The sequence below is a fragment of the Ylistrum balloti genome, unplaced genomic scaffold (genome assembly GCF_031769215.1).
Source record: "Ylistrum balloti isolate Yb309-2 unplaced genomic scaffold, AGI_CSIRO_Ybal_v1 Utg371310, whole genome shotgun sequence".
Lineage (NCBI taxonomy): Eukaryota > Metazoa > Mollusca > Bivalvia > Pectinida > Pectinidae > Ylistrum > Ylistrum balloti.
Window position 1 is genome coordinate 537,022 of NW_026782700.1, and position 12,117 is coordinate 549,138.

At 38.1% G+C, this 12,117-nt stretch overlaps 2 protein-coding genes across 2 annotated transcripts; both read right to left on the bottom strand.

Moving 5' to 3' along the window:
• Positions 1–2,040: 2,040 nt before the first annotated feature.
• LOC132561934 (uncharacterized) lies at positions 2,041–5,031 on the bottom strand. Its single transcript, XM_060226651.1, has 4 exons — positions 4,564–5,031; positions 4,276–4,312; positions 3,965–4,078; positions 2,041–2,456 (listed from the first exon to the last, which is right to left on the bottom strand). The coding sequence occupies exons 1-4, from the start codon at positions 5,029–5,031 to the stop codon at positions 2,041–2,043; spliced, it is 1,035 nt and encodes a 344-aa protein (XP_060082634.1).
• A 5,484-nt stretch (positions 5,032–10,515) lies between these two features.
• Positions 10,516–11,677, bottom strand: LOC132561940 (tumor necrosis factor ligand superfamily member 6-like). The gene is made up of 2 exons (XM_060226656.1): positions 11,620–11,677; positions 10,516–10,931 (listed from the first exon to the last, which is right to left on the bottom strand). Exons 1-2 carry the CDS (start codon positions 11,675–11,677, stop codon positions 10,516–10,518), a joined length of 474 nt encoding a protein of 157 aa, XP_060082639.1.
• Positions 11,678–12,117: the final 440 nt, after the last annotated feature.

Consider the following 12,117-nt stretch of genomic DNA (forward strand, 5'->3'; position numbering starts at 1 on the left):
CGAGTAGCCTTATTCAGGCAACCCCTTATACAGGAGCTTCTGGTAACAGTATGCAGCCAATGCTTACCTTATTGTTACGCTGCACACTCTGTGTGTCTTCAGAACTTCCAGCCCACAGTACCGGTTTCAATTAGCCTTTACATAAAATTTGGTGTAACATTCTGGGTGTCATTAATTTGCAGATTAACAAAGCACCAAAACTATCTCATAACCCAAAATACGTATATATTTATTCATTATAAAGTATGATGACATATATAGAAAACACCAGTTTCCTTTACAAATTAGTCAATCATCGTTAATTACATTAATTATGTATATTACATGAAGGGAGATAACTCAAACTGAATAAAATCACCACTTGACTTTTGCGAAATAGACAAAATCGCTGAAGAACAGTGATTCAATATTTGCATAAGAAAGGTCTAGACATTACTGATATAGTAGCTACACAACGAAATTATGAACCTTTCTATGCTACAGTAAAAAGGTGGGTGGCGGGATCTAAGCGTGACAGAGCCTTGGGCATGACACCCGTCCTGGAAGGCCGGTCACTGTTGCAACCCCAGAAATGGGCAATAATGTCCAAGATATTGTTAAGACTGACAGGCGAGTTACAGACCAATATATAGCCAGTACAGCTGGGATTTCATTGGAAAGAAGAGTAAATTCCATTCTTACGGACGATCTTGCAATGAGAAAGATGTCAGCCCGTTAGGTATCAAGACTTCTGTCAGTTGATCAGAAACACACCAGGCGGACTTTGTCGCGTGCTAATCTGAACCTTCTATCAATCTGCAGAGGTTTGTGATATGAATGAAATTTAGGTAAATTATGTCACCCCAGAGGCCAAACAACAGTATAAACAAAGAAGGCAACAATACATCCAACAGATTGAAAGTTCATTGTCGTGGTTTTCTAGGATGCTCGTAGTATTCTAATGATAGATTATCTGAAAAAGGGTCAAACAATCATTGACATATATTATGCATCACTTCATAAGCAGCGAAGAGAAAATAGTAAACTCAAGCGCCGCGGAAAACTCAATAAAGGTATGTTTTTTTATTAGGACAATTCCCCTGTTAACAAGTCTGTCATTGTCATGGCTTTCATTACTGATTTTGGCTTTGAACTGATTGAGCACCCGCCTTACTCGCCTGATCTCGCTCCATCAAACTTCCTTTTATTTAAAAAAAAAGGCTATTTCCGGTACCCACTTTCAGTCAGATGAAGACGTTATACATGTAGAGAAGAAATATTTTGAACGGTCAAGAAAAGGACTTCTTTAATAGTGGAATTGTGGCACTTAAACATCGCTGGTAAAAGTGAATAGATAGTGAAGGGGATCACGGTGTAAAATAATGCGTTAAGTCAAACTATTAAATATGAGGCTCACAACTTATGAATCAGCCCTCTTGGTTAAGTGGTTAATTTGTTTCCAATGGCGTTCAATACATCGAGAATTGTCGGGATTTTACAAATTTTCATTCCCGGCTATCAGTCTTACCGACTCTCTATACCAAAGAGAGAGATAGGGGGAGGGGGAAGGGGGCGGGGGGAGAGAGGGGGAAAGGGGGGTTCTAACAAAGGCACCATTGTGGGGAACTAAATTGTTTTTCAGATCAACATTGCGATGTTCGTTGAAAATTGTGGGGAATACACTGATTCTTCACAAATTTGTTTAGAGAGAGAGAGTAACACACTAATAACTTTATAAATTCATATAGCAAATCACACTCTTATTTTCTTGTTTTTTGTTCAAGATTCCTTTGCATTTTGCTCAGTTCTAATGGACACACTCATTTATAGCTAAAGGTGTATAAAACATTACCTTTATCACATACTGTACATACACACACTCACAGTCATTCTCCCATATGCATTGTTCATATCACATTTAAAGAGTTCGTAACGTTGGTTACTATATCTGAGAAGTTCAGAATACACACTTGGTCGAGCTGCTAAACCTGCATGCATCGCTGCAACCATGATTCAAACACAGATCTTCTGCGTGAAACGCTTGTGACGTCACCAGATTACTTACGCTATCTGTACTACGCCTAGGAAACTTGCCTTTCCTGCTCGCGACACCATAGATAGGTTAGACACTTTGACGTAAATTTCGTCACCAACCGTCAGACGAAGTGTCGCTGACGTGTAACTCGTGTGGTCACTGTGTGACGCCACGGGGTCAAGGTTCAATGTTCTGACACTCTTCATGAGAAGCTGATTGCCTGAGTTAGGGTAGATGACGTTGTATCGGTACACATAGTGGTACAACACACTACTGGATTTGGGGGCGTTCGCACTGATGTACTTAGAGAAATAAATCTGGCTGTACACGACATACAGTCCTGTTGTGTTGATAACAAGTCGGTCCTTTGTCAAACTGATTCCCTCCATGTGAGATGTAGGATCGTCGGATCGCAAGTTCCGAACAGGTTCGTCCCCAATACCTATAAGATGATAAAATTCAAATTATACTGCTTTATAGAGCTGTTATATCTCAATATATATTTGCAAATGTGTCAAACTGTTCTGATCAATTGAAGTTAAGTATGAACAATCAATTTACAGAAATGCATATGTCAAATGAAAGTATAATTGTCTAGGTTTGGTTTAATATATATAGTATATGTAACAAGGCAATTCTTCAGCTGAGTTTCCTTAACTTCAGCGTAGGAAAGAAGATGGCTAATTGTTTCAATTAGGATTCAAATTCCTCAAGAAATGAAGCCAGTGGAGTGTTGACAAGGATTTTCTAAATGGAGAATGACCATCAAAAAACCGTTCGAACAAGGAAGATCAGATTGCAATTGCCGTTAAACTGTAAATATGTTAAACATTTTATTTTAATAAGAAAAAAACTTCCCACAAATGATATTGAATAAATCTCTTTTCGAGCAGAACAAATTTTAGATTGAATTTGAAATCAACACCAAAGCATCTTAAATTTTGTCAACAGATGATGAATGCTGTTCAAACTTGACAGTTGGAATTTACCCAGACTTTTGTAACAAAATGAGTAAAAAATGGGTTTAATGGTAATTTTGGAATGGTGTGTATCGTAAAGAGCAGCATCTTAGTTTAAAGTACATCAGGTCAAAAGTCAGTTAATCCCGTGAGTGATAGATAGTGATGTACGCCTGATAACGGGCGGGGTGTGTACCCAAGTGGTGAAGCACCGTGGCAGAATATCGCCAGTATGATTGATCAGGACAGATAGATGCTCTCTTGTATGCCTCGCGCTGGCGAACACATTTGTAAGTAAACAAGATGAGAAACAATGTATAAGGTAGATCAAAGATAGGAAGTTGATAACGGGTACTCCTAGTCGCACGTGCCTTCATAATTAGATGCTCCGGGGGCTGGGTTATTGTTGTCCAATTGGGACTAGGCTTAAATTAAGTATTTGGGTATTATTTATACAAAGATAATAGCCAGCAGAAGTGTAGTCGAGTCTGGGATCGAGTAGCTAGAGAGAGTTGGGAGTCGGACGTGGAGACGGGCAGAGTCCCGTAGGGGACCTGCTCCGCGATGGAGCGGGTCCTGGCCAAGTTGGCCCATGGACATTTGTATGGAACTCTTTGATATGGACGGGCAGGTGTTTAGTTTTTGTCTTCCTTACACAGGTGTTTAGTTTTGGTGCCACTACATGATGCTGTATGTTGATTAGGAACTATCTTTTGTAATGGATATTAACTATGGAAAACTTCTATACGATGAAATAAACGTTTCGGTCAACCCAAGTAAGCACTGTGTTTAGTCATTGTGTTACACTTTTCCGTTTTTGGGGAATGCAGGCTTTCTGCTCTCATGACGTCTTTTCTACTCGTCGGGTATACTTTCATATATACTTATACAAAGGTACATCTGATATCAGTTTTGTTTAAATGTTAACGTAAGTTATGTTAACATGTGTAAGTACTGACCCTTACAGAACTAATAGTTCAACTTGACTTACCGTTGTTTGGACCTGTGTTTTGTATGCCTATATGAAGATGTGCGGATGATCTTCCGGTCAAAAAGCCTGTGTTAGGTAATGTCCGATTACAAGATGTTTGGGCGGCGTTGGTCTCTGTAATTTAGATCAGTGAGGTTTGAAAGAAAAATGACAGGACCAAGAACGTGTAAACCAGCTAACAAATTACCTTTATTTCATTGTTTTAGCGCAAGGGAATAAATTTAGTTACTAGAAAAAAACATTTATTGGGGAGCATTATCAATTTTTGTGTACAACATCGTGATGTACATGCTGCATAACATTTGCCTTACCTTCAATGCATGTAATCTTGTTCTTTTTCTTGAAAAGCTAAAACGAAATATCGATGGGTAATCAGAGATGTTCTTATTTCGTGTGAAACGTATACTTAGGTTAATTGTACAATAATATAATATACAATGTCGTTACACATACATGACAATTAAATTGTTCGTGGTTATCGAATGAGACAGAATAGTGTAGAACGTAATCATATTGGTCTGATTTCTCTAAACTTAACTTTCATCAGTATGACTGCTTCTTTAGAAGGTCTATGTTTGATTAATATCTATAAGTCTTACCAAGTCAAACATGATCTTAGACTGCCTGGCATCGTTCGCGCAGCACACCCTATCACCGTTAAAATCTGACTTCACGTCCAGTTCTCTTGTAGCCTCATTTTCTTCGTCAAATGGGGACAAGGTCAGTTCGTCGCAAAGCAGACAGATCTTCCTGTCAAACAAATTGTTTGTTTCTTTCTGAAGTTGTGCTCGAACTTGTTCCAGATTGAAGAACAAAACTGCAACGCATGCGCTAAGGACGACGCAGAAGAGTGAAAGAATAATGGCAACGATGATTAAGATGCAAGAAAACCGATCGGAAGATTTCTTTGCGGTAAGAGGGCGAAGGTCACAACCAGCACTACCGGAAAGAATGCTGGTACATGAACCAGTTGTGGAGATACTCGCCGACCGCTCGCTGTTCTGGTATTTGGCGTTCGACAAATCGCAAGGAATGTCGTAATGGCTGTATGATGGATTGGAAGACATCTTTCTACCAAACAGGCAGTCTGAAACAACAAATACTATTATTAGGAAACGAGAGAAGTACATGATAGGAAGAAGATAATGAAAACAAATTTACATTGAAATGTATTTTATAACAAATATATTTTGATAGATAAAAACTACTAAGAAAAGTAAAATGCATAAGCAAGGAAGAAATTAGGGAAAACAACCACAAAATTGAAAAGGATATGCATTATCATGATAAACGATATTGATCTACCTTGTGATTTTGAAACATACAGCATATTTGTCTGTCTGTGTGTCCGTCTGTCTGTGTGTCTGTCTGTCTGTATCTTTATCTGTTCGTCTGTATTCTTCAGTATGCGTGTTATTTATATTTCTGTGTTGATGTTCGACGTAAAAGGTTGGACCTGCCACGCATTCCACTTAAAAGTTGTATTTCACCGTTCACCAACCGTCACAGAATAATTAAACATTGATTTCAGTTTTAAACAGACTGCCATCTGTTTCATCAGAAAATTAAATTTCCACATTCATTTGATATCAATATCGATAACATTACATATATTGATTCTATGCGCTCAGCTTCATGTTGTACCTGTGCAATACTAAAACACAGACTTTAATATCATTGACATTAAATTTGTTGCTAACATATCTTTCAGATATAACGAGGTACGCTGACATAGTCATTTGACACAAAATAATACAAGCAGAACCTGTGGTAATAAGTCGAAAGGATTTTGTTTATCTGTTTTTTTTTTTTTTTTTTTTTTTTTTGTATTTTATTCGTCTTTTGGCTTTTTTGTTTTGTGTTTTTTTTTTTTTTGTTTTTTTAGAAACGACAACAATAAGAGCACATGTACTTAATGATAAAAACGCTTTTTGTCCTCTATTCCATATGCCAACATGACCCAGAATGTCTTCTACTGATCAAGGAAGTGTATATTTAGGCCACAGAGGCGTATACATACAAAGGTCCTTTTATTATAGTGTACACTAAATCTGACGAGAATAGCATTAGTATTGCATGATATAGATATACATATGAAAAAAAAAAGAAAAGGAACAACTTTTTCCAAAAAATCATCTAGTAAGATAATCGCAAGTTGATACGAAATATATATACAGAATCAGACTGAATATTTGTTTCCTTGCTGATAATATACTTAACATGCAGAGGATATACATTTGACCTTAAATCAAAAAGATTTCCGTATATCCTGATTTCATTTATAGGTATCTTGTTCCGTTGAACGATATCTATATTTTACTTACATGTGTAAATATACAATGTATATCGCCAAATCAATAAAGATATCCCTACATAAATCAAGGATATCTCTGTTTTATTTTTATAAATTATTAATTAACCAGGTACTACATATCATTAAATAATGGACTTATGAAATAAATTATTTATGTACTCTTTTTGTTAGAATTCAGAAATAAGATTATATATAATAAACATGGTCCTAATAACTCAGATCAGTTCAGGTAAGGCTTAAATCGACATGTACATATTGATTTAAAAAAAACCCAAATGTTTGAATCGATACTTCAGGAGTCACTGTCGCTCTCTGAACAAACGATAGTGAGTGTAATACCTTGAATATTGAGGACGTGTCTCAATGCCTATCAATAAAACTATGAATGATGTATTACTACAAATATTCCCTATGCTTATTTGTGAAGTGACTAATTATTGAAAAAGAAAAAATATCTTTTTATTCTATGGACTTTCAAATTTCGAATTATCGGATGCCTCGGTTCCAATCAGATTTAAGTATAATTCGAACTTATACTGTATTTCACGGAGAAGTTTATATTTCGTATACAGTCCGCTCTTACCATGGTACTCACCTCTGCTTTATCGGAGTTCTCTTCTGGCCAAGCCAATACCGGTTAAAGGCATTTTGATATACATAGACATACCCGGAACAAACAGAGTTATGACTCTGGAATACCCAAGTCACGGGTAATGAACATATAGGACAGGTTTATCCTACACATATGTGGAATTGACCTCATTGTACTAGAAAATACAGGTTATATTTGAGACAGGAGATCGTTATACTGTGGAGTTGTTGACCTATGCGAACATAGGTTTGTATTATCTTTAAATCTGAAACTGAAGGGGACTTTCTCATTTGCCCCCTCCTTTTACATACCTTCTCTACCCACTTAATCTCCCATTAAAATTCATTCAATCAATGCATAGTTCAATTTGTTTTAAGTCATTTTGTGTAGATAGTTAGGTTTTGTATAATTATTTTTTGAGAAGGGAGTGATATATGTTTAAAAAAAAAACTTGTACCGGTTACCCATTTACTGCAGTCAGATATTTTTTATTTAAACCAAATAGAATCTTAGCATCGGAAAAAAGGTTGAAATTGTTGATCGAATCATGACGTGAACTTTGCCGTTACAGAATGGTGACCATTGAGGGAAGTGTACACAACCATTGATAATAAAGTACATTAAAACGCAAATGTATGTGATACATGTACTACACATGTACTTTGGAATTTATAGTGAATCATGCCTTACGTCCGGTTCAACGAGTCCTTCATATATCCTTAAACTGTACAGAATTAATATGAGTCATGATTTAGAATTAGCATTAGGGTTTTCTTTCAGATGGATTTCAATCATGTCCGGTTACAAACTTTCGAGTCCGAAATCATGTTACAGAATGTAGGCTGGTACCGATTTGTAAATCCTTCTTAGCTCAAACTCACTTTGATGACCGAATCTATTGCTTATGTTCGAAAATTTGAACTTTAATGTACATTACAAACAAACCATCAAACGCAAACCAGTGTTACGAAGCGACAATTCCAGAAATGTATTGACATACATGATATTGATCAATTACGGTGGCCTATTTCAAACTGAGCAATACATTTAACATCCCCTGTATTCCCTGTAAACACGTATCCCTCCATCGTGGTAGTTAATGTCGAAGAGGTAGCACTCTAAAGTGCAAGTGACTGTAACGTGCACCCTTATGGTAGCGTGCGTGCACGCCGGGCTCTCAATTTATACGGAGCTACCTGCTCCAGAGGCGATCGGGATACCTCGGCTACCTGGCCGAACAGTTGAACAAAATAACACAAACAATATATCAATATACACTACAATAGAATGGACAGTACCCCTGTCCTCCCTACACCGTCGCCTGGACGTAGATCACACCACAAGACTATAACACACCACAACACTCAACAGCCTGCCAGCACCATGACACTGTCACTACTACAGGCACGTCGCCGAGCTGACCACCGTACAGCTCCGACGTCGCCTGTCAGTGTCCTGCTGTTACAAAGTACTAAGATAAGGTGTCAGTTTTTGTATCAGCAGTCAGGCGTACCAGAGCAGCCTTTGCAGGCGACTCCTTATCCAGAAGCTTCTGGCGTACCTGACTCGTCAACTTACTGGCACCAACCACACGTACACTGTTACCCGAGTAGCCTTATTCAGGCAACCCCTTATACAGGAGCTTCTGGTAACAGTATGCAGCCAATGCTTACCTTATTGTTACGCTGCACACTCTGTGTGTCTTCAGAACTTCCAGCCCACAGTACCGGTTTCAATTAGCCTTTACATAAAATTTGGTGTAACATTCTGGGTGTCATTAATTTGCAGATTAACAAAGCACCAAAACTATCTCATAACCCAAAATACGTATATATTTATTCATTATAAAGTATGATGACATATATAGAAAACACCAGTTTCCTTTACAAATTAGTCAATCATCGTTAATTACATTAATTATGTATATTACATGAAGGGAGATAACTCAAACTGAATAAAATCACCACTTGACTTTTGCGAAATAGACAAAATCGCTGAAGAACAGTGATTCAATATTTGCATAAGAAAGGTCTAGACATTACTGATATAGTAGCTACACAACGAAATTATGAACCTTTCTATGCTACAGTAAAAAGGTGGGTGGCGGGATCTAAGCGTGACAGAGCCTTGGGCATGACACCCGTCCTGGAAGGCCGGTCACTGTTGCAACCCCAGAAATGGGCAATAATGTCCAAGATATTGTTAAGACTGACAGGCGAGTTACAGACCAATATATAGCCAGTACAGCTGGGATTTCATTGGAAAGAAGAGTAAATTCCATTCTTACGGACGATCTTGCAATGAGAAAGATGTCAGCCCGTTAGGTATCAAGACTTCTGTCAGTTGATCAGAAACACACCAGGCGGACTTTGTCGCGTGCTAATCTGAACCTTCTATCAATCTGCAGAGGTTTGTGATATGAATGAAATTTAGGTAAATTATGTCACCCCAGAGGCCAAACAACAGTATAAACAAAGAAGGCAACAACACATCCAACAGATTGAAAGTTCATTGTCGTGGTTTTCTAGGATGCTCGTAGTATTCTAATGATAGATTATCTGAAAAAGGGTCAAACAATCATTGACATATATTATGCATCACTTCATAAGCAGCGAAGAGAAAATAGTAAACTCAAGCGCCGCGGAAAACTCAATAAAGGTATGTTTTTTTATTAGGACAATTCCCCTGTTAACAAGTCTGTCATTGTCATGGCTTTCATTACTGATTTTGGCTTTGAACTGATTGAGCACCCGCCTTACTCGCCTGATCTCGCTCCATCAAACTTCCTTTTATTTAAAAAAAAGGCAATTTCCGGTACCCACTTTCAGTCAGATGAAGACGTTATACATGTAGAGAAGAAATATTTTGAACGGTCAAGAAAAGGACTTCTTTAATAGTGGAATTGTGGCACTTAAACATCGCTGGTAAAAGTGAATAGATAGTGAAGGGGATCACGGTGTAAAATAATGCGTTAAGTCAAACTATTAAATATGAGGCTCACAACTTATGAATCAGCCCTCTTGGTTAAGTGGTTAATTTGTTTCCAATGGCGTTCAATACATCGAGAATTGTCGGGATTTTACAAATTTTCATTCCCGGCTATCAGTCTTACCGACTCTCTATACCAAAGAGAGAGATAGGGGGAGGGGGAAGGGGGCGGGGGGAGAGAGGGGGAAAGGGGGGTTCTAACAAAGGCACCATTGTGGGGAACTAAATTGTTTTTCAGATCAACATTGCGATGTTCGTTGAAAATTGTGGGGAATACACTGATTCTTCACAAATTTGTTTAGAGAGAGAGAGTAACACACTAATAACTTTATAAATTCATATAGCAAATCACACTCTTATTTTCTTGTTTTTTGTTCAAGATTCCTTTGCATTTTGCTCAGTTCTAATGGACACACTCATTTATAGCTAAAGGTGTATAAAACATTACCTTTATCACATACTGTACATACACACACTCACAGTCATTCTCCCATATGCATTGTTCATATCACAGTTAAAGAGTTCGTAACGTTGGTTACTATATCTGAGAAGTTCAGAATACACACTTGGTCGAGCTGCTAAACCTGCATGCATCGCTGCAACCATGATTCAAACACAGATCTTCTGCGTGAAACGCTTGTGACGTCACCAGATTACTTACGCTATCTGTACTACGCCTAGGAAACTTGCCTTTCCTGCTCGCGACACCATAGATAGGTTAGACACTTTGACGTAAATTTCGTCACCAACCGTCAGACGAAGTGTCGCTGACGTGTAACTCGTGTGGTCACTGTGTGACGCCACGGGGTCAAGGTTCAATGTTCTGACACTCTTCATGAGAAGCTGATTGCCTGAGTTAGGGTAGATGACGTTGTATCGGTACACATAGTGGTACAACACACTACTGGATTTGGGGGCGTTCGCACTGATGTACTTAGAGAAATAAATCTGGCTGTACACGACATACAGTCCTGTTGTGTTGATAACAAGTCGGTCCTTTGTCAAACTGATTCCCTCCATGTGAGATGTAGGATCGTCGGATCGCCAGTTCCGAACAGGTTCGTCCCCAATACCTATAAGATGATAAAATTCAAATTATACTGCTTTATAGAGCTGTTATATCTCAATATATATTTGCAAATGTGTCAAACTGTTCTGATCAATTGAAGTTAAGTATGAACAATCAATTTACAGAAATGCATATGTCAAATGAAAGTATAATTGTCTAGGTTTGGTTTAAGATATATAGTATATGTAACAAGGCAATTCTTCAGCTGAGTTTCCTTAACTTCAGCGTAGGAAAGAAGATGGCTAATTGTTTCAATTAGGATTCAAATTCCTCAAGAAATGAAGCCAGTGGAGTGTTGACAAGGATTTTCTAAATGGAGCATGACCATCAAAAAACCGTTCGAACAAGGAAGATCAGATTGCAATTGCCGTTAAACTGTAAATATGTTAAACATTTTATTTTAATAAGAAAAAAACTGCCCACAAATGATATTGAATAAATCTCTTTTCGAGCAGAACAAATTTTAGATTGAATTTGAAATCAACACCAAAGCATCTTAAATTTTGTCAACAGATGATGAATGCTGTTCAGAACTTGACAGTTGGAATTTACCCAGACTTTTGTAACAAAATGAGTAAAAAATGGGTTTAATGGTAATTTTGGAATGTATGATCGTAAGAGCAGCATCTTAGTTTAAAGTACATCAGGTCAAAAGTCAGTTAATCCCGTGAGTGATAGATAGTGATGCACACCTGATAACGGGCGGGGTGTGTACCCAAGTGGTGAAGCACCGTGGCAGAATATCGCCATTATGATTGATCAGGACAGGTAGATGCTTTCTTGTATGCCTCGCGCTGGCGAACACATTTGTAAGTAAACAAGATAAGAAACAATGTATAAGGTAGATCAAAGATGGGAAGTTGATAACGGGTACTCCTAGTCGCACGTGCCTTCATAATTAGATGCTCCGGGGGCTGGGTTATTGTTGTCCAATTGAGACTAGGCTTAAATTAAGTATTTGGGTATTATTTATACAAAGATAATAGCCAGCACTAGGGTAGTCGAGTCTGGGATCGAGTAGCTAGAGAGAGAGTTGGGAGTCGGACGTGGAGACGGGCAGAGTCCCGTAGGGGACCTGCTCCGCGATGGAGCGGGTCCTGGCCAAGTTGGCCCATGGACATTTGTATGGAACTCTTTGATATGGACGGGCAGGTTTTTAGTTTTTTGTCTGCCTTACACAGGTGTTTAGT

Coding starts and splice junctions, on each gene's coding strand:
- LOC132561934 (XM_060226651.1), bottom strand. CDS start 5,031: ATGTCTTCCAATCCATCATACAGCCATTACGACATTCCTTGCGATTTG. Junction 4,079..4,275: donor CAAGATTACATGCATTGAAG/GTAAGGCAAATG, acceptor TCTAAATTACAG/AGACCAACGCCGCCCAAACA. Junction 2,457..3,964: donor AAACACAGGTCCAAACAACG/GTAAGTCAAGTT, acceptor ATCATCTTATAG/GTATTGGGGACGAACCTGTT.
- LOC132561940 (XM_060226656.1), bottom strand. CDS start 11,677: ATGGCGATATTCTGCCACGGTGCTTCACCACTTGGGTACACACCCCGC. Junction 10,932..11,619: donor CACACCCCGCCCGTTATCAG/GTGTGCATCACT, acceptor ATCATCTTATAG/GTATTGGGGACGAACCTGTT.